Here is a 23,605-nt window from a genome sequence, read left to right as displayed (position 1 = left end):
TAAGAAATTTGAGATTTTTCATCCTTTTGAAAACATTAGCTTTCAATGAAACCTCTGTTCGTTCAAGTGAGCACAACTTTATACCACGAATTTTATTTGTTCCCTGCTTAAGAAACAAAATTAGTCACGCCTTATAATAGGATTCAACAAGAGAATAAAGATTTTGAAACTTTAAACAAAACATATATTGAGAAAATTATATTATTTTCAATATTGAAAGGGGGGAAATCCAATAAAGAAATATCTCGAAAAAAAAAAATGTAGAAGCAAAGAATGTATACCATATTTCTAGTTAGTAATTTATAAGCATCCTTATAACGCCATATCCTACTACGTTGTTCAAGCTCTTCTGATTCTTGTTGAACGATTTCTCTACCCATTTGTTGCAGCAAGTCATGCATTGACAAACGGCCATGTTCCAAGGTTATGAGACACTTGTCAATAAGCTTTCCAATACCATAGTCTGGATATAAATCGCATGAACCTAATATATATACAACATCATCCTTGTCGTAATCCTTAAAAAAACATGCAATATCAAGAAAAATATCCTTTTCAGTTTTTTCCAACCCATCATAACTTATTTTGAGTATTTCTTGAATTTTTACATGTGGAATGTTTTTATACTTTTCTAATGCACTTTTCCATTCATGTATATTTTTTCCACACAAATCAGAACCAATTATTTTTATAGCTAATGGAAGGCCATCTGCATAACGTATAATTTGTTTTGCAAGTTCTGAATAATCATCCCCATATTTACTTGTTCGGAAGGCATGCTGGTTGAAAAGTTCACGAGCTTCACCTTGACTCAATTTTTTAACCTCGTATTCTCGATGATCTCTTCTCAAAGTGGTTAGTACATGTTTGTTTCTTGTTGTTATAATTACTCTACTTCCGGTAGCAAGCCAATTACATTCTCCAAGCAAATTTTCTACCTCTTTTGATTCACCCACATCATCAAGAATTAAAAGAACTTTTTTACTACGAAGTCTTTCCATTATCAAATTGGTACCTCCAAATACACTGTACACCTTCAAATATCTATCTAAGATATTAGAAAGAAGTGTCTCTTGTAGTTGGATTATGTCACCATTTATCTTTGACCTTTCTCTAACATTCTCTAAAAAACAGCTTCCTTCAAAACGGTTAGCAATTCTATTATAAACTGCTTTCGAGATCATAGTCTTACCTATTCCCCCAAGACCATAAATTCCCACCATGCAAACATCATTCAACTCCATATCTAAAAGCAATTCTACGGCCTCCACTCGAATATCTATTCCAGTTGGATATTTAGCAACAAATAATGGCATAGGATTTGATTTAGTACTTGATATCTCTTTTATAACTCTTTGGATAAACTCAAATTCAGATTCAATGCAGCTGCAAAGCATAGAGCATAAGAAAGGCATAATGAGTTGGATTAGTTGTAAATATAAATATAAAGATGAACTAAATTCAATATATCTATTTTTTTTTAAAAAAAGTATACATTAAAAAAATTGAACATTTAATAGTCACAAAATCATTTAAAAGTTTCTAACTAATGAAAGAAAAAGAGTTGTCAAAATGATTTTTATTTTTTATTATTTTTTGAGAGAAAGGTTGTCTGAATATATAACATCATATGAATTAAAATTATTCTATTTCTAGCATCTATCTATCTATATATTATTGGACAAAGTTTGACTACAAACTTAATTTTAGTTTAAGGTTACAACTTCATTTAATATATTTTTATTGGATGTGAATTTTGACAAATCCACAATTGGATTACGTTTTCTTTTTATATCTTCTATGCTTACAAAATTTCTACAAAATTAAAAATCAATAGATATGTCATCAATCAACTGTTCAAATTGCAAATTTTTGTAGTCTAAAATTATGCATATAAATAATTTTATGAATCATATAGTCAATAACATCTGATTGGCACAAAAGTTGACATGTATGTTAAGAGCATAACGAACATGCAATCTAACGATTAAATTTTCAAAATATATAATCATGTTAATTGTTTTAATGGTACTTGTAGTCTTATGCTACCACCAAGTTTGTAGCCAAACTTTGTCCTATATTATATATATAATCTATATATATCGAAAAGCTGAAACGTAGCATTTATTGTTGCTATGCTCCAGTTAAGTCACATCAGCAGCCACATCATTATCCTTTTTTGTTTCCAATTTTTCCTATATATAATTTTTTTAATTCTCATTTAATAAGGTGACTTAAAAACTCCATTATTTAAAAATTAAAATATTTTTTAACTATTATTTTTATTATTAATTTTCCAAAACTCTCCCTCCATTTTACCTCTTCATCTCCCCTCTACTTTCTACCTTAATATCATTCTTTCTCTACCCTTTTATCTTCCTTTATTTTTACTCTTCTTATTGTCAACATATTACTATAAATTTTACATTTTCTTTTTTATTCTATGCATAGTTTTCTCACACAAAAATGTTACTTCTCTCTCTCTCTCTCTCTCTCTCTCTCTCTTTGTTTTTCATTTTTTTTTCTTGATTTTTTTTAAATTTTTATTGCATCCATACTTAGGTTGATGAATTTTTGTGTTAATTAGAATTCTACTTAGGTTGATGTGATTTAGTTTTGTGTTTTAAGTTTTTATGCTTTCTATTCTCTTTGATTATTAAATATTATCCTACTACATTATACATATAGTATATAATAATACAATGTTATTATATTACATAGAATGACTTGAGTAATTTGATGTTTATTGTTATATATTTTATTTTTACTCTTTTTTCTTCTTATCTTATTTTATTCAACATTTAATTCAATCACATCCTCCAAATTTATGTAGCACAAATCAAGAAAATGGCTAGACACACACTTGCCTTCCTTTACCATACAATAGGGGAATCAAAATACTTGTGTGATAAAGGGTCATATAATTAATAATTTAGTTAGCACTCTTTGAATGTGTCTAGGCTTATAAATTGAGCAATTTATAGACTTAAAAGGCTATTGAGAATGGAATTTTTGAATCAAGACTAAAAACATATGGACTACTATATATGATTTAGATAAAATCCTTTATCATAGATATATTAATTTTTCTTGCAACAAATTTAAATCATGCAAACTTAATAATTTTATATTATGTGTTAGCATCGCCTTTGCTTCTTCTTCTTCTTCTCAAAAATATTATGTATCATTTCAAAGGATGCCAACAACATTAATCTTATGGAAAAAGTTACATAAAATATTAAGAAAAAAATGTTTTATATTACAATCTACTAAAAATGCTCTTTAAAAATTTAAACCTTTCTATTTTTCATATCACTGACGTGTTTTACAGCTACCACATGTGATATCTTAAGTCTTAATATTCTTAAGTTGTTTTGCCAAAAAGAAAAAAAGTTGGAAAAAAAAAAAAAAAAAAAGGTTGTCACAAAATAGGAGTTCAAGTAAAGTTTTTTGCAAAATGAAATATCTATTTTGTAAGGCCACCAAACTTGATATTTTGTAAATGATGTAATCACTCGCACAATCAAGCATACTTTAGTCTTCAAAAAACACATACCTACTAGTGGTTAAACATTCATCTTGGATTGTTTTAACATTTCATATAATTTTACCTTTACATATTCATCTATTTTAATTTAAATTAAAAATTTTAATTTAGATATTCATTTATTTCTTATTGATAACCATAAAAACTACAAAGCGAGGGAACGTATAAAGTAATCAAGAATAAATGATAGAAGAAAAAAAGAAATAAAATCAAATGTCAATTAGTAACCGTTATTTGGAAAATAAAAAAGTGGCCAAAAGGAGTAAGAAATAAAATAGAAATGACTATATAGAGAACATTAAAAACTTTATAGTGCAATAAAATCAACCCTTACATTCACTTAATTAAATCAATAGTCAACAATTAAATATAATAATACAAAATTTAAACTTAAAACTAATCAAACTCTAACTAGGGAAATTATATTTCCTATCTCATAAATAAAAATGAGAAGTTCTTCAGTAATTTTGAAATTATATTAAAAATAAAGTGGAAAAATTTTATAATCTCATTTCTTGACATTTCATTTAACCTTTTATATATATATAATCATAATCTTCATACACCATGACTTAAAAAAATTTAATGAACAGTTCTACCTCTTATTTAATGTCTATGTTATGCAAATCATTAACTAATAAATGTATGATAATGGTAAGAAACGTTATAAACAAGATTATAAAAAATATGATAAAACTATTTTTTTAAAAAAATTATTTACAAAGTCTATGGACTAAAATAGTATTATACCTAAAAAATAATCACACGCGAGTCTGCGACTAGTATAATATAAAAGTTGGATCCCTACAACTAGTGGATACATATAATAGTGACATGTGTCTCTTTGACAATACATAAAACAATGACACATATCATCTTTTGTAACTTTCTCCATCTACTATATATGATAATAGTGATTAACCAATGTGATGCATGGAAAAACTTATATATTCAAATGTTATATTAAATTATATTCAATATTATGAATACAAATCCTCTTTCCATTCAAATTTTCTTGTGTTTGATTTTTTTTTTTTTTCCATTTTTAACTTCTTTTTTTTATATAAGGAAAGTCAGATGAATACATGGCAAGTTGTGATTGATAGAAGAAAAAAAAAAAAAAAAACAAAAGATAGATAGAGGATTTATATTCTGATGTTGCATGCATAACCGCATGGATTGCATCTATCTCATACACACCCAAAGGAAAATAAAATAATTCCAATATCTATAATTCCAAATTGACATTTAAATAGCAGAATTTACAGCAAAAATAAGCTAATTTGTTTTCCATTTTTTTGCTTGGTTCAAGCTCCTAAGAAGATAGTCCATAAAAGATATACAACACTCCAACTAATACTAAAGAGTACCATAAAATATTTAGATATGCAAACATTTAAGCAATTGTACTAATACTCACTACTTTATCCGTGACTACCAAGTACCCATTATAGGAGCATATGCTAAGTATATCTCCCGTAGCTCCTTTGTCAGTGACTATCAAATACCCATTACAGGAGCACATGCTAAGTATTTCACCGTGACTTTATAAACACTTTATAGCGCTTTTAATCAATTAAACTTTTTTTTAAGTGATTAAAACCCTTCAAAGCTTGTGTAGAGAAGCAAACCTACAAAATATATATGGCTAAACAACAAAGAAATTTAGCTTCTTGCAATAGAATCCATCCAAAACCCAATTGCATAACCTAGAGGTATCTTTTTTGAGGGCACAAAAGCTTATAGTTATATGTAATAAGGCATTCATGGTGACTTATTCTTCATCAGACTGAACTCTGGAACATCAAAGATTAAATTGAAACTAACAAATTCGAACTTTATTAGTAGAAGAGAAATGTTCAGCTTCATCTACCATTACTGGCACATTCCTTGAACAATGGTAATCCATAACGGGATACTAATGCTACAGATTATATTATATTTGTCTTGTTCTTTTCATGCACTTTAGCCAAAGATGATCAGCTAAGCAAAGAAAGTATTTAAAAGCTTACCGAGAAAGCTAAGATAAGTAAGAAATTTGATGGAGGGTTTTGAGACTGGGATGCAACAATAACAAAATTGCAAGTTGTAACACTAAAGATTTTGAGACTACTTTGATATCGATATTGCTCTACAAATATTTATAAATCCACCATTTTGTTCAAAATAAAAAGCAACACCCAAGCATATATATATATATATATATATATATATCAATTCTAAGTCAGTTAACAGCAGGAAACTCAACAACAATGATGGCCAAATAAAATAGCTTTGACAATCAAAAGTCAGTTAGCAATAACAAAAGTCAATAACATTGGAAATTTGAGATTGAAAACAACAAAAACACCTTACAAAATCTAAATGCAAGAATCCAAAAAAGAAAAAGAAAAAAAGATTAGATCATCATATTGCCAGCTTAATTTCAAAATTCAATGAAAAACACAATCCATGTCTTCTCAAAAATGTGGAAATTGAAGCATGATTGTAATTTTGCGGAGAACAATCAATACCAAACCAAAATGATTTGTTGTGGATGATGGGGTGGATTATATTTAGAATGTTCATGGGTAGTTACAACATTGAAAAGCTTAAATAAATAATTGATGTGTGAGAGAAAAAGAGAGATAAGGCTGTGAAAAATTAAAAATTGGGAAGAGGAAACGCTGTAATTAGTGGTGGACAAGATGAAGAGGTATAGAAGGCATCTTTGGGTTGAAGATTTTAGGGCAACAGTTTTGTTTGTTTGTTTGTTTTGTGTGTGTGTGTGTGTGTGTGTGAAAAATAGTTTAGTTGAGGAAAGAAAGTGAATCGTAAAGGAAGCAAATTTAAAGTAAAGGCGCAACCGAAATCATAAAAGAAAAGGAAGACTGATAGTCTGTACTAAAGCACAGGAAAACTCACTTTCAATTCACCACAAATGCATGAGGCTTCCTGTAATTATATTATAGGAGAGATAATTATAATTTGTAAATAACAGTATTCTCCTTTTAAATTTTGTATTCGTTAAGGAAATTGATAGGTCATCTTAAAAATAAAAAAGTAATTAAAAGGGAAAACTAAAAGCAATTAATTGAAGAAGCGTGTTATATATATTCTCTCTCAAAAAGAAGGGTGTTAAATTGGTGGAATTTATAGTGCTCATTTAAGGTTTTTTTTTTTTTTTTTTTTTTTCATTTATTATTAACACTTGGCAAAAAGATTGACAATATGAAGCCATGTAACATTCTTTTTCCATGTCATACCAAATAGATGGAGGAAATTACAAAAGATGGTATGTGTTATTATTTTATGCATTGTCAAAGTCAAAGAGACACATGATATCATTTTGTGCATCCACTAGTTGTAGGGATCCAACTTTTATAATATGCTAGTCTTAGATAATTGCTTTGTAATTTTGATATAAGTATAATTCGTTCTCTTAAATTTGTGGAAAATAATTTGCTCTCCTTAAAAATTAAGAGAAATGTTATGTCGACAATAATTTTACAACACTTTCATTTATCAAAAAAAAAATAATAATATTTTCACAACAAATTATACATAACAGGTTGTTATTAGTTGTTATTGGTTGTTATTGGTGGGCAAAAAAGTAATTTTAGTGATAGGTTTAAATTAGAACCGATAACAACTTACCAATTATGAATTGTTGTGAAAATGTTGTAAACATAGCATTTCTCAAAAATTAAACAATTTCTAAAATTATTTTCCATCTCTCTATCTCTTTCATTCTATTATTTTTTGGTGTATTTGATTGATATCTATCCATTTTTTAGGTGGTTCATATTCCTCTAAATTATGTTATAGTGAGTTATGTTTTCCTTTTTTTTTCTTTACAATTAAATTTTTTAAGTTTCAAATATGTTATTCAAAATTCCTATTTTCTTTAAGGATATTATCATGATATTCAAAACTGATCACAAAAATACCCATGATATTACTCAAATAACTGATAAGCATAATCAAATACATAGCCAAGATTGTGTTTTTGATATAAATTCAAATTCTCACTTTCAAAATAACTAAGTATTAACTCAAACAAAAATTAAATCAAAACAAAAATTCTCACTTGTGATAGGGAACCCAATTCAATTCAATTGGATTTCTTCATATTTTATCCAAATTCAATTTCTTCATATAGCCAAGCATACATCTTCATGGCATTTCTCACATCCAATTGATCTTCATGAATTTTGAGACTTTTCCCAAATTTGGGTAATCTTTCACTCTAGTATTTTTTTTTTTTTTTTTTTTTTGGGTTTGTCTATTGCTACCTTATCTAGCTTTATACGTGTTCTTTGATTTAATTTTCTTTCCATTGACATCGAATTCTGCAGTTTTGGTAAAGTCTTCCAACAAAGGCATCCCATAATAATGTCTAAATTTGTTACAATACAGAACCAAAAAAGGTAATATATCTTGTACTAAGTTATGCATCTACATCCATAATAATGTCTATTACTACCTTATCAAGTTTTATACGTGTTCTTGATTTAATTTTCTTTCCATTGACATCAAATTTTGTAATTTTGGTAAAGTCTTCCAGAAAAGGCATCACATAATAATATCTAAATTTGTTACAATACAAAACCAAAAAATAGTAACATATCTTGTACTAGGTTATGTATCTACATTCATGTCACAACTAATATTTACATATAATAGAACTGATTTATGCCACGCATATACAAAGAGAATTATTAATCCATAGTGGTGAATACATCACACAAATGCACATAAGAGGTATCCATCAGTGAAAAAAAAAAAAAAAAAAAAAACAAAAAACATAAGAGGTATCCATCACACAAATGCACTTACGTTTTTTTTTTTTTTTTTTTGAAATTTTAATAGTGTGGCAATTGAATAGTTTCCATAACTACTTGATTTGGTAGAGGGAGAGTTTTTATTTTAGAATACTAAGTATTTAACACACGCACACACAAGGAGAGAGGAGAAGGTCTTAAAGAAACTGATAGTAGTGTAAATCCAAAAGGGCCCAACTCATAGAGTTGAAAGAAGTTTGAATTATTATCAGATTGGGTTTGATAGAATAATAAATGGAAAGTTGAAAATTTAGGAAACGTGAATTGAGAGAGAGAGAGAGAGAGATGACTTGGAAATGTTTATGAATTAGGTTTGATGGAGATATTTTATTTTATTTTATGTGATAGAGTAATAATTGGGAAAATGTTAATTTGCAAAAGGACGAAAAAGAAAAAGAAAAAAAGAAAGGTAGTGGGACCGCTGACATGGCCGTTTCAACTTTTAGATATATATAGATATAGATTATGGAAAAATAATGTCACATGGCAGAGAATTATTAGTACATGTTAGTCATTTTGCCATGTGCCAACAATAAATAATATTTTTTTCAAGCTCTTAAATCGCACTATAAATTTCATAATTATAATATGAAAAATGTTAACAAATGCCCTAAGGTTATTTGTTAATTAACCATTTTTAGAAACTTTTTATGGAAAAAAAATTTTTTTGATTGACTTGTCTCAGTTTTTAATATTTCTTATGAAAGTGGTATTAAAACTTTCGTAAAATAGTTTATTAACCAATCCCCTCAGGGCATTTGCTAACAAGACTTATAATATAACCACTATAAGCTCCTTTGAATAATCCATCAATTTTTTTCCTTTCTTTTTTTCACAGGTTTTTTTTAAGTAACCTAAAAGGCATGTTCTTTTTTTGACACGTGGCAAAGTCTCATTTTATGTTTTCCCTTATTGAATACCTCAATTACTGTTTCTTTTTCCAATTTGCTTCTTCAAATGATTAATGGCTGTCACCCCTTAATTACAAACAACCTGGTAAAAGGCCTCAGTAGCTTTTTAGGCAAAAGACGTTTTCCTTTAGAAGAGAAGCAAAAAGACCTTAATAGTTAATTCTCCTTATTGATTTATTTATTTGCTTCATTATTATTTTTTATTTCTTATTAAATCCCAGGATGAAAAATATTTTCTGAGCATAATATTTATTGAGCATCCAATAGTAAATTATAAAAGAGTTACATGATCAAGTAATTATAGACCATATACATGCACTTTTGAGTTTTAACCCATCCATTTTTTTTTTTCAATTTAGTTACCGGATGACTATAAAATATGGACAAAATTTAGTTACAAAAATAATTGTAGCCTTAGACTACAACCTTACTCAATATCTTTTTATTAGGGGTGAATTTTGACAAACTTACCATTGAATTATAACTTCTTCTTATATTCTCCATGCTTGCAAAATTTCTAGAAAATTAAAGATCAATAGCTTAGTTATCAATAAATTGTTTAAATTGCAAATTTTTTTAGTTTAAAATTATGCATAAAATATAAGCTTATAGAACATATAATATATACTATCTGATTGACACAAAATTTGACATGTATATTAAGAGCATAAAGAACATGCAATTCAACGATTAGATTTTCAAAATATGTAGTAATTTTTTTTTTTATTAAGTAAGGTTATAGCCTTAAACTTCAACCAATTTTATAACTAAACTCTGTCCATAAAATATTACCTATTGTTAAGTACAATAACTATAAATCTAATCTAGTATCATACAATTCAATCTTCTAATTTATTTGGGACCTTACACTCATATTTTGTCTAACAACCTCTGCAAGATATGCAATGCAGAGTCTAATTCTGTTACTCGTACACTATGTTACTACCACAACGCGACAGAGGTGTCAATAGCAAGCGGATTGGACATAAGAGCGCTGAAGGAGTTTGGCAATGGTTTGGAAGAAGATGTAATTAGGATTTGACATAAGAGTAGATGTGGCAATAAGGTAGATTTATTAATTTTATACAAAAGAAGTTTGATGGAAGAAATTTTTGTTCAGTCCGTATAATATGATTGTTGATTATTTTATCTGTTTAATTTTCAACTGTTAATAAATAAATAAAAAATGTTTTCTTATATTGATAAAATGTGTGTGTGTGAAAGAAAAATAGTGAAAGATGTTAACATAAAAGTGATGACCAATTTCTGGTGCTGAAAGGATGTGTACTTAGTGCTAGTGTAAAAGTGATGACCAATTTCTAGCGCTGTATTTTTGGTATTGAGGTACAACAGCTATAAGACATTGTGATCATGGTTATGGGTTAATGGGGTATAAAGGGTAAATGTAAATGCCAAAGTTTGGCACGAAAGGAAGGTGTATGTGATAACAATTATAATTTCTCAAAAACTAATCTATATATCTATATATATATAATAATAAGTGAAACTGAAAGAAACTCAAATTAGAATTCCAAATTAGAATTCAAATTTTGCATCATGTGTCCTAAATTATTTATTCTTAAAGGGTTTTATTTTTTAATTTTAGAATCAAATGTGGGACCACACCATAAATATTCATACAAGTAAGACATTAAGTACAAAAACCAAAGAGTCCAGAATAAATGAATCGTAAAAAAAATGTGTTTCACAATAATTAAAAAAGAAATGGACAATTTACATTTTATACCTAATAATATCCTTACAAAAAATTTTAAAGAGTTAACAAAATATAAAAATGACTATCAATAGTATTCAAATTATATATATGAATTATATTATGCATCTTATTGTATATCTTTAAGTATATCCATGCATATATATGGAGTTACATGCTAGTAAAATAAATAAACCCATGCAAGGCATAGGCATACTTAGTTTAGTAGTAAAAAATATGATAGAAACAATAGTTTCGTAATTTATTAGCAGTCCTAACAAACCATTAAAAGCTTATAACCAATATAAGAACACAAAGAGTTGTCACAATTGATAAAATTATCCAAGTTAAAATTATTCTAATTCTACTATTGACCTTTATAGAATAACTAGTACCTAAGTATTTTAGAATATAAAGAAATTATTTAGTCCTCTTAGAAGAACACATCAACAATACCTAGTGGTCTTCTCATCTAATAGTATTGTGCCATGTGATAATTTATTGACTAAGATCCTTGGCATCAACCCAGTTTTAAAAATAAATTTTTTTTTTTTTTTAAAGCCTTCCCTTTCACCTTTATCGTCCCTACCCTCTCACTCTACCACCATCACCACCACCACCACCACCACCACCATTCCTATCTTTAATGTCAGCAATGATGACATAATTTATAAATTGAAAAACACTAAAAGTTTGTAACTAATAAAAACACACCAAAATATTCATTAATTAAATACTTACCTATCATTGTAAGGAAATCCAGACAAATTAGCTGCTTCAGTTAAAGTTGTCCTCCACCTCTGAATCTTTTCTATGTCATCTTTGAATTTTTCTTCATGTTCAGCTAGTGCAATCCCAAACTCTCCATCTTGATTACGTATTTCTAATGGGCTCACTTTGTAAAAAATTGGTAAAACCAATTGGCCAATACTCCTACACTCAAAAATCTTAACCAGTTCATTCAAGCACCAAGTAGAAGATGCAAAATTTTTAGAGAATACAACAATTGAAATCTTAGACAATTCAATGGCTTTAAGAAGTTCCATTGAAATTTCTTCTCCCCTTTGAAGGTCATTATCGATGAAGGTGTTAAAACCCTGGTCACACAAAGCCTTATATAAATGGCCTATAAAATTATAACGAGTATCTTCACCTCGAAAACTCAAGAAAACATCATAGTTCCATCGGTGGGTAGAAGAAAAGGCTCCTTCGTTGGTCAAGAAAGCCATTGATATGATCTGTTAGCTGAAGATTGAGAAGATGTAAAAAGAAGAGCAGAAGGTAAGCAAGATCAAAGGTGTGACGAAATTAATGGGAATGATAAGAGATGAATGAAGGCTTGCAATTCTAGTGACGGTTCACGGATGAGTTGAGGGCACTAAATTTGAAAAGTTTTGAGTATGTGTGTTTGATTGAGAAATTGATGAAAGAATGATGATTTACAACAAGTGTACTAGAATTGAATCTCAGAGAGAAAAAATAGAACTGGAAATATGGAATTGAAAGGGAAAAAGAGATGTAGTCCTCACTACAATATGAAATAAGAAAGGATGGTTAAAAGAGGATCCTTTTCACAATATATATATATATATATTCTATACAAAATTTAGTGACTCCTTTTTTATTATTTTTATAATAATAATAATATAATGGCTATAAAGTGTCAATTGACTCATGATTTAATGGTACATGGTAGGGCAGTCCACGGGTTGGTTCGGGTCGAGTTTGTGCCCAACTCGAAACCAACCCGACGGAATTGGGTGGCAGAAAATCTCACCCGCTGCCAATCGCCAAAGTAGTCAGGTCGAGTGAATCAAACCTTCAACTAGTGGCGAACGGATCAATTGACATCATAGACTTGAGAAAACGACAAGAAAATGGTGAGAAAACCTAGATCCAGTGAAAATCTCATTGGATTCTATAAGATTTCGCTAGATTCGGTAAAAATCTCATCGAATTCGATGAGATTTTGACAGATCTAGTCAAAATCTCATCGGATCTAGATGAAATGTCACTAGAATCTAGGCTTTTTCACCGAGATCTAGAAAATTTTCGCTGGAATCTGGGTTTTTTCACCAGAATCTGGAAAATTTTCACCAAAATTTGGGTTTTTTTTGCTAGAATCTAGGTATTTGTAAGTTAGTTTGGGTTTTTTGAGTTTTGGGGGAGGGAAACCGAAACCAACTTGCCAGAGTTGGTTTTTGGTGGTGAAGACCCACTACTGACTGTCGGAGTAGTCGGGTCAAATTTGGTCAGTTTCTTCGAGTGGGTCGAGTCTTTGGATGGGTTTGGACAACCCTAATGTGGTTGGAATTTTCCTCATTGCAATTTTCTACCAAGGGTGTCCTACACATTATGCAATTTTCCCTACACGTTATGCAATTTAACACCAAGGGTGTCCTACTCGTTCTACTATTTTCCCTATACGTTATGCAATTTTCCACCAAAGGTTTCCTACACGTTCTGCTATTTTTCCTACACGTTATGCAATTTTCCACCAAAGGTTTCCTACACGTTCTGCTATTTTTCCTACACGTTATGCAATTTTCCACCAAAGGTGTCCTACACATTCTGCTATTTTCCCTACACGTTATGCAATTTTCCACTGAGGGTGTCCTACATGTTTTGCAATTTTTCCTACACGTTATGCAATTTTCCACTGAGAGTGTCCTACACGTTTTGCAATTTTCTACAAAGAGAGAAAGTAGGAATCCTTTTTTTTTTTTTTTGACAATGCGCATTCATGTGTAAACATCTTTATCACGGTAGCTTCTTAGTCGTATTCTTTTGCTGAATTTTTTATTGTTTCCTAGTATATAAGCATATCTTACACTTAAACTTCTTGTACGTACATATATATTAATAAATCTCGAGTCTTCTGCTTTGTTATCAAAGATTCAAAGGTACAGAATCCTACGCGTTACTTTACTGTTGCTATCAAAGTGAGAAACTGTTGTTATCGCAAAATTAACGCAATACGGACATTTATAAAAGTTAAACAAAACTAAAAGTAATGCTTTTAAACAAAAGTTAAAAGTTAACGCAAAGTGAGAAAAAGGTTTGTAAAATACGGAGATATATAAAAGTTAAACAAAATTAACGCAAACCTGTTGCTATCAAAGACTGAAAGTGAGAAACTACACATATAAAAGATTAAAATAATCTTAAATGAAAAGTAATGCGCTCAAAGTCAAACACAAAGCATCAGCTTTAACTTTTTTTTATTATTTTAAAACATTGTTACAACAAACAATATTTTCATAACAATTTTACAACAAAACTTAAATGGTAAATTATTACTGATTTTCATTTAGAGTTCATAACTTATATCACTTTTTTACCTACCATTGGCAGTTTCACACCTAGTTTTTATTATCAAATTATTGTGAAAATTATTCTTTATTTTATTAAGGAAAAATGCTAATGCAACAAATTATTTTATAAATTTTTTCAAACTTCTAGTGTGATAAGTGTTTATTAGTAAGTAAAAATATAATATTAGTGGCAAACCAAGATGAGAACCCATAAGAATTTATCACAACCTCACATCAACAATTTGTAAAAATTTTGTAAAATTATTTGTGCTTTTAGCATTACTCTTTATTAAATTGTGAAACTCACAAAAAGTTAAACGCAAAAGCTACCACAACCTATTGTCATGCTTCATTCTAAGGACGGATCCAAGATTTCAAGTTATAAAAGGGGGGGGGGGGGGAGGGGGGGTGGGAGTATAAGCAAAAAAAAAAAAAAAATCCAAAGCATCCATATAGTTAGTGATGACTCTAGAGATTTTTTTAGGATGGCCATTAAGAAACTTAAGAACTTGTCTTTGGGGGGGGGGGGGGGGGGGGGGATGAGATTTGTATATATAGTATATTCATAATTTATATAATAGTCTAAAGTATAATGTAAATTCCATTCAATATATAAGTTAATTATTTTATAACTCAACATTAGAATCCAAAAGTTTAGTATTATTTTTTGAAATATCATCATGAATAGATCAAATAGTTTTTAACTTGCTTAAGGGATTAGATTCAAAACTAAATTATAAACCATTAAGAACTTAATGACTAACATAGAAGAAAATACTAATAAGTTTCAAAGTAGAAAAACAATTCTTGAAAGTAAATGCATTAAAAAAAATCTAGTCAAATAATGATTTGCACATTTCAGCGTTTTATTTTTTAAATTATATATTTTTATCTATTTTAAAAGTAGCTTATTATATATATATATATATATATATATATATATATATATATTGTTAATATGTTATATAGTAATATAATTAATTTAATAAAAATCAAGAAAAGAAGGACCAGGAATAGTCATACCTATCCCAGTATACCATACACGGGTGTGGTGGCAGGGACAAACCCAAGAGGGGGGCAAAGGGGGCTCGGGCCCTCCCTGGGCCCAAAAAAAAAAAATTTTAGCAGCTAAAATTTTCCAAAAAAAAAAAAAAAAAAAAGAGCTTAGGCCCCCCCTTAGTTTTAGCTCGACCCCCCTCCCAAAAATATAAACCCCTGCCCATCATCCGACCAGCCCATGACCCATGTAAATCTTTAAAAAAAAAAAAAAAAACAAAACAAAACAAACAAACAAACTCAGCTCTCAGCAGTCCAAAACCAAACCAAACGGAGAAAGCAAAAAAAAAACAAAAAAAAAAAAAAAAAAAAAAAACAAAAAAAAAAAAAGAAAAAAAAAGAAAGGAAAGTGAGACTTGAGAGCTAAGAGGCGAGACAGAGAGATCAAAGATAGAGAGGCGAGACAAAGAGACCCACCTCGTGATGCCGCACTGCTGCCAACTCCCACGCCGTGTTGCCGTGACGCTTGCAAAAGTGAAACCCATCTTGATCAGTTGATCTTGCTACTTGAGACCCACAGCGACAAGACCCACTTGCCGCTGCCCACTTCAAACCTACTTGCCACCATCACCGATTGCTCGAGACCCACTTGCCGCCGCCGCTCACAGGTATTTACTCTTATCTTTTCATTTAAAACTTAATAAATATAAAATGTTTGTGATCTAATCTGAGAATCTAAGATTCACAGAAACTGTGCTTGTGGACTGGTGGTGTTTCATGTTTGTGTTTTTACTGATGAACTGAACTGATGTTGGTGATTGACTGATTGTGAATTGAATCTGTGCTACCAGTGCCGGTGGTGTTTTTTTTTTTTTTTTGTTCAGCTTTTTGGCTTTGTGACTCTATGACTTTGTGTTTGTGACTCTCTATATAGATAAGAGAGATAGAGAGAGAAAGTAGAGTTTGTAGTTGTAGAGATTAGTTTTTTCCTTGTTGATTGGTAGTTTGGCATAATAGGGACAAGTGGAGTTAGGCAACGGACAAAAGGTAAAGGTAAAGTTAAAGTCTTTAACTTTACCTTTTTTTTCTCTGTAAGGTCAATTAGTGTCGGTAGTGGCCAATGGGATTCATTGGGTTAGTGGGTTAGTGTTAGAAAGTGGGAGACAACACAAACACATAAATAAAGGCAAACCAAACACAAAGACATAAATAAAGGCAGAAGGCAGACCAAATACAAAGACATCAAACAAATACAAAGACATAAATAAAGGCAGACAAACGACAAAAAGAAAAAAAAATCATATAATATAGAAAATTGTCACACAAATTTAAGAAAATAATGGTGATTCTTATTTTATTTTTAGATCATGGAAAAATCAACTACAATGCTTGATTTTTTCAAAAGAAAAGGTTCAACTTCAAATTCTTCTGAAGTCAACGTGGAATTGCCAACAACTAATGTTGCTATTCCAATTCCGAAAAATGTGGATGTTCCAAATAATCGGTTGCAACTAAAGGCCTCATTTTTTATTGTCCGGTATATTGCCTTTCAAGCTATAGCTTTTAGAGGTAATGATGAAAGTTTTAGTTCATTAAATCGTGGGAACTTTTTTGAATCATTGGGTATTGTGACTTTTTGGAATGAGAAAGTTGCTGAAATAATAGAAAAAGCTCCCAAAAATGCAACCTACACATCACCTAGGATTCAAAATGAAATTCTACATGTTTTCTCAGCTAAAGTGAAGAAGGCCATTCAAGAAGAAATTGGTGATGCAAAGTTTTGCATAATGGTTGATGAAGCTCGTGATGAGTCCATGAAAGAGCAAATGGTTGTGGTTTTTAGATATGTTGATGCAAAAGACTTTGTGAAAGAACGTTTTTTTGGGCTTATTCATGTTGTTGACACTGCAGCTTTGACTCTAAAGAAGGGGATATATTCTTTGTTATCTCAACATTGCTTAGATATACAGAACATTCGAGGGCAAGGATATGATGGAGCAAGCAACATGCGAGGTATGTGGAATGGATTACAAGTTTTGATTTTGAATGATTGCCCATATGCTTACTACATCCATTGTTTTGCACATCGCTTACAATTGGCATTAGTAAAAGCATCAAAACAAGTTGTTCCCATTTGTCATTTTTTTCATACATTGCTTTTTCTTATCAAAATTGTTAATGCTTCATGCAAGCGCAATGAGCAATTAAAAGTTGCCAATGCTAATGAAATAGCACATTTGATTGATCTTGAAGAGCTTGAAACTGGAAGTGGACTTAATCAAATTGGCACTTTACAAAGACCTGTAGAAACATGTTGGAGTTCACATTTTAGATTAGTTTCTGGCTTATTAAGGATGTTTACTTCAACTGTTGAAGTTTTGCAAAATATAATTGATGATGCAATTGATGGAGAACATCGGGCAGAAAGAGAGTTAGCTTATGATGGTTTAACTTCATTTGAATTTGTCTTCATCTTGCATCTTGAGAAGAAAACTATAGAAATCACTGATAAACTTTGTCAAGCTTTGCAAAGCTAATCTCAAGACATTTTAAATGCCATGCGTTTAGTTTCATCTACTAAAGCACTTATCCAAAATTTTAGAGATGATGGATGGGATGGCTTACTCACCATTGTGATATCATTTTGTCCTAGATGTGAATGCTCGTTATGTTGCGAGGCGAGATTGAGCTTGTAATTAGCAAGATAACGTTACAAATGAGCATCATTATCGAGTAAATATTTTTTATGCTACAATATATTCCCAACTACAGGAACTAAATTATCGATTTAATGAAGATGCAATGGAGTTACTTAGGCTTAGCTTAGCTTTAGAACCTCAAGAAGCATTAAAATTTTTCAAAATTAGTGATCTTTGTCTATTGGTAAAGAATTTCTATCCACAAGATTTCACAGATTATGACAAACAAGTGTTGGAGAAAGAGCTTTATCATTTTGAGCATAATATAGTCCAAGATCCAAAGTTCAAAAAATTGAAAAGTTTATCTGAGTTGTCTCAATAGTTAGTGAGAACTGAAAATTCAGAACACTACAAACTTGTTTATAGAATGGTGAGACTTGTGCTTACTCTTCCAATTTCTACTGCTACTACAGAGCGAGCATTTTTAGCTATGAAAGTTGTCAAAACTAACATTCGAAACAAAATGGAAAATGATTTTTTGACGAACTCTTTGATATTATACATTGAAAAGGATATAGCTTCGACATTTAGCTTGGATTCAATCGTAGATGATTTTGAAGATTTGAATGAGAATCGAGTTCCCTTTTCATAGATGATTGTATAAAGAAACAATAGTGTTTCGTGTCTTTTGTTTTTGTTAGTAGATGATTGTATTTTATATGTTAAGAAACAATGATTTTTGGATATTTGTCTTTGTTGATAGTTTATTAATACTATATGGATGTGTATTTGAAAATATTTTTTTTCGCTTATCTCCGCCCCCAATCCCCCCCCTCAACTTAAAATCCTGCGTCCATCCCTGTGTGGTGGTAAAATAAAAGAGAAACAAAAGTAGAAAAAAGAGAGCGCAAACTACTGGAACTAAAACACGTGGACCATGGTTGTAGAGCGCAAAATACTGGAACTAAAACACGTGGACCACGGTTGTAAATATAAACCATACACATGGATCATGGTTGTAATTCTTGGAGCAATCTAATCAGTGAGTAAAGAAGAAAACAAGCAAGAGCAAACAGAACAAACTTTGCAAGTCAAGCAACTCAGGATGCCAGTCGCCAGAGATTAAGAAATAAGGGAGATGAATAGATAGAGAAAAAAATTAGAAGAGTCAAAGGCACACAAATGCAAATCTTTTATTTGTTGAAGGTTGGTGGTGTCATCTCCTTTTACAATCATCTCCAAAGTGAGCTAAAGATTTTTTTTTTTCTCCCAAGGTGTTCAAAGTAGGGAGTTCAAAAGTTTTTTAGGTAGTCAAGAAAAAATATTTAATAAAATTTATTATTTTTTGGGTTGAGAATTTACATGAGTTGGCTGGACTGGGTTGTCTTTATTCTCTCCAGTTTTTGTCTCTCGATCTCTCTTGACTTCTCTTTTTTTTTTTTTTTCTTTTTGAATTTGGTTTGTATATAACATGGGTTAATGGTTTTTTTTTTTTTTTTTTAGGTTGGGTTGGGTCTGGGCTGTCTAGGATGGGCTGGCTAACAAGGGCCAAGGTTTTGGGAGAGAGGGGGCCCAACTATTAAAAACATAAAATATACCTAGTAAAAAAATATTTTTGGGCCAGGGGGCCCAAGCCCCCTACTAGGTCCATCCCTAATATATATATATATATATATATATATCTCCATTGTATAACCCTGAAATTGTGTATCGATGCACACCAGTTTTGAAATATTCTGTTCCAATAGTCAATCTGAAACAAAATTCAACAAAATTCAACACTTTGACTGTATACATAGAGCAACTTAGCTAGGTATAAAATTTCATACTACGCTTTTTCAAGTATTGGTGTTCAATTGTAATATTCAGATTTCAGAGTTTAGAGAAGATAAGGTGTATAGAATGAAAAATCTATGTTCTAGTTTACTAAGACTATTAAATTTGTTAAAACAAGATTTACAAGCTAGCATTTCATTCACTCAAATAACCAAAACAAAATTGTAAACAAACGCATAACTTAGAGTAGAACATATGTTCCATGTAGACTAGCCCTAGTTCTATGCCAACTGCGATGATGGAGAGAAGTTTCAATTGATTGTTGCTAGTTGATTGAAGAATACATGGTCCTTAGTGACTGCAATGACGTTGATGTTTGAGATAATGTACCCAAAAAAAAACAAAAAGAACCTATCTTTTAGGCAATCGAGTATGCAAAAAACCTTATCCTTTTCCCTCTAAATTAAGATGAGTTATGGAACCCTAACATAGGTAATCTCAGATAGGTAAAGTGTTAAGTTTTGAACTACGATATGTAAGGTGAAAACAAACTTAACTATAGATGAGTTTATTGTAATTTGCCCAAAACTATTAGTTGACTAGAAAATACAGTACCACCTTGTTACTAGCAAGTCAGTCCTCTATTTAATTTCGCACACAATATAATTAATATATATTTTTTAAAATTAGTGGTATAATTCTATTAGTAGGCATCATGGGTTGAAGTCCACATCTTTTGTGATATCGTGCTTGTGATTTGAACTCTACATCCCATTCTTACTATTTACCTATAAAAAGATAATAACAGGAATTACTCTAGAATTATGGATATTTGATCTGATTGAGACCATGGTAGGCAACATGAATTGGAATGCTTTCATTAAGTCAACTCATATGCACAAGTGCAGCTTCATAAGATCATGTCCAGAGCACTTATTAGTGAATGCATTTAAAACTTCTATTGAAAATAGGATTCTACATTTGCTATTCTAGTTGCACTCATTAATGAAAAAATATTTGGGAATAGATGAAACACAATCTATAAAAGAAAATTGTAATTTACAAGTAAAACTAAAGTTATTAAAATTGGGATCCTAAGCAAGATCTACGAAAGGTCCTTATAGACACTACAAGAAACTTTGTTGTAGTGAGACAAGATGGTAGAATCGAATCAAGGATCATAGGATTTTACTTTATGTGAAAAATAATGTAAAAAATACCATTAATAATAAGTTATTTTAAATAATCATTATGTTGGTCAAAGGAAATGGGACTTAAAGGATCGCATTCATAAATGAAAAATTCAATTAGCCCCCAAATTTCAAAATGAAAAAGTTTAGACACCGAGGTCAAGGATCACACATAAGAAAAAAGTTTATAAACAAGCATACCTATTCTTTGATACTAAATGAAAAAATCAGTTTAGACCCCAAACTCTTTAAGTAGTAGATTAATTGAATTAATTTATAATTATTCCAAACAAATAGCACAAAATTTTTTTTCTACCTCTGGAAATATCATCTTAAAAGCATCAAGCAATATAAACAATAAAAGCTCACACGAAAGTGAAGTGGAAAACCAATAATAAAAATTTTCGATAACTTGTGCGTTGCACGGGTTTATCTCTTTGAGTAGCTTTTGTTACAAAATATGTGAGTTCAAGCTTTATAGAACATGTTCTTATTGTCCATAAAGCTGCCACTAAGAAACATTACATACCTGAAACACTTGGAATAGAAAGCAACATCTGTATAATTACTATAGGGTAGCATTTATTCTTGCTACAATGTAAGGACAATTGAGAACCAACATATGCGATAATAATTATGTTGCAAATATGTGATTTAATTTGTATGATGAGTCTACATAATGTAAACAGCTTGTGCTTGCCTTTCAGGCCTTTCTATAGAGGAATCTTCTATGGAGTGTGTAAACCAACATTATATTTACAGATACAATTTAAAACAATTGTAAAATGTGTTTTCTACAGGTTTGCTACTAATATAGTTAGGATTTGGTAAAGCTGTAAGTTGCAACAATACATTTTATTGTGTTGATATGGTATGGGAAGATAAACTTTTGGTTCCAAATGGCTGGCCATTGTGGATGATGTAATTTGGATAAGAGGAATGATATCAAGAGTGTATGCCACCTAAATAATTAAAAAATTCTTAAACTACAGCTATTATTAAAAATAGATAGACATAATCCGATACCCACAAACTATAAATTTTCAATAAACTACAAATTTTCAATTTTCCTTAAAAACCATTCACTATTTGAATGAAAAAAAATTAGCAGTAATCATATTCTTGATAGAGTGATTTAATATTTAAAAAAAATAAAAAATAAAAAAAATAAAAATAAACAATGTTGGAATGTCATAACTCATTGGCAGACAGTGATTATACAGTAACAAGTGAAAACCACTCCTAGACATAGGTGCATCTCAAATTCTCTACTTTATCTGAGGCACATACCTGTTTAGTTTAAAAGCAAAAAACCAACCAAAATTTTGTCCTTTGATTGGCAAGGAACACAACAAACAGCCATCACAGAACAAGGGAGTTCAAAAAAAAAAAAAAAATTAAATAAAAATCAACTACAAAGAGTTTGAAAAAAAAAAAAGCAAAAAAAAAGACTTGTATGACATCCAATCAAAACATAAATTTAGTTCAAAATTACTCTTTGTATATATTAACAAACAACTGAAGTGTTATTATAGGGATGCAATCAATTCTTGAAAAGTAGGAAGAGAGGAGTTTAAGACATCCAATCTAAGCCCAAAGGCAAGCAAATTGCGGCAAACGTATAATTGCCAACACAGAGCAAGGGAGTTCAAACAAACACGATCACTAAGAATTAAGAACATTTTATCCAAAAACAGAGTCAAGCAAACACAAAATAAAAAAGCTCTATACAAAACAATAGTTCTTGAACCTCCCTCTAGCAACCACACAGGTCTTGACTCTTGACTCACAAATTGATGGAGTGCACAATACCTTCTTCTGAGCTTATTAGACTTCCATGAATGTCCTATTTCTCTGCAATAAATATGAAAAATTCCAGAACCCCAAGCTAATCTGCACATCACATCATTCAAACTTCTTCTCCTCCAGTATTTGATATCCATTCCACAAGCATTAAGTTATGTTAAACAATCATAAATAAATAAAATTTCCACTCTGCATCATACCAATGCTTTTATGCCTACTGCAAAACAAAATTATACCAAAGGAAATAATATGTTATTAATCTCACTTGCATCACACTTAAGAAAATCACAGGATTATCACTAATAACTTCACTTCTTATACATATAGCTCAGTCGCTCCCTCAAGTAACACAAGGCTTTCAACGAAAGTAGTAGTTATAGTTGAACAATATTGAATTTGAATATCAAGATTCTTCTCATGTAAAGTTTTTGGATCAAGGAAAACAATCCTGAGGAAAAATTGAATTTGAGGAAAAATAAATTGTTGTAGTGTCGTAGGTGTACCTTGTAATAGATAAAGACCATTCCTAGAAGCAACCAATGCGAAAGCAGAGATTGGACAACCAAGGAGATGGCTTATTACTCCTCTCAACTTTTACACTGAGGACAATGGATGCATTAAAAAAAAATATGATTTTAGAGAAATCTCATTAAGAATTTGAAATCAATGAAAAACTTTTATTTGAGAACTGGAATGTCTATCAATTTCAACTTTCAAAATGAAAGTAAACTACAGAGAGTTTGAAAAAAAAAAAAAAAAAAAAGGAAAAAAGACTTGTATGACATCCAATCAAAACATAAATGTAGTTCAAAATTACTCTTTGCATGTATTAACAAACAACTGAAGTGTTATTCTAGGGATGCAATCAATTCTTGAAAAGTAGGAAGAA

The 23,605-nt window shown here is 30.2% G+C and overlaps 2 protein-coding genes across 2 annotated transcripts; one reads left to right on the top strand and one right to left on the bottom strand.

Annotated features, from left to right (window-relative positions):
- Positions 1 to 501: 501 nt before the first annotated feature.
- On the bottom strand, positions 502 to 12,224 carry LOC115985121 (TMV resistance protein N-like). Its single transcript, XM_031108090.1, has 3 exons — positions 11,737 to 12,224; positions 680 to 1,386; positions 502 to 518 (listed from the first exon to the last, which is right to left on the bottom strand). Exons 1-3 carry the CDS (start codon positions 12,222 to 12,224, stop codon positions 502 to 504), a joined length of 1,212 nt encoding a protein of 403 aa, XP_030963950.1.
- A 4,201-nt stretch (positions 12,225 to 16,425) lies between these two features.
- Positions 16,426 to 17,842, top strand: LOC115985120 (zinc finger MYM-type protein 1-like). Its single transcript, XM_031108089.1, has 2 exons — positions 16,426 to 16,447; positions 16,716 to 17,842. The coding sequence occupies exons 1-2, from the start codon at positions 16,426 to 16,428 to the stop codon at positions 17,840 to 17,842; spliced, it is 1,149 nt and encodes a 382-aa protein (XP_030963949.1).
- The last annotated feature ends 5,763 nt before the right edge of the window (positions 17,843 to 23,605 follow it).

This window comes from Quercus lobata, chromosome 4 (assembly GCF_001633185.2).
Source record: "Quercus lobata isolate SW786 chromosome 4, ValleyOak3.0 Primary Assembly, whole genome shotgun sequence".
NCBI lineage: Eukaryota > Viridiplantae > Streptophyta > Magnoliopsida > Fagales > Fagaceae > Quercus > Quercus lobata.
The sequence above is the reverse complement of the archived record's forward strand: the minus strand, read 5'-3'. Positions and strand labels throughout refer to the sequence as shown.

Bases quoted from the DNA above. Each gene is read 5' to 3' on its own strand.
- LOC115985121 (XM_031108090.1), bottom strand. From the start codon at position 12,224: ATGGCTTTCTTGACCAACGAAGGAGCCTTTTCTTCTACCCACCGATGG. The intron at 1,387-11,736 runs GTAAGTATTTAA...TATGCTTTGCAG, and splicing joins GGATTTCCTTACAATGATAG to CTGCATTGAATCTGAATTTG.
- LOC115985120 (XM_031108089.1), top strand. From the start codon at position 16,426: ATGGGATTCATTGGGTTAGTGG. The intron at 16,448-16,715 runs GTTAGTGTTAGA...TCAAAAGAAAAG, and splicing joins GGGATTCATTGGGTTAGTGG to GTTCAACTTCAAATTCTTCT.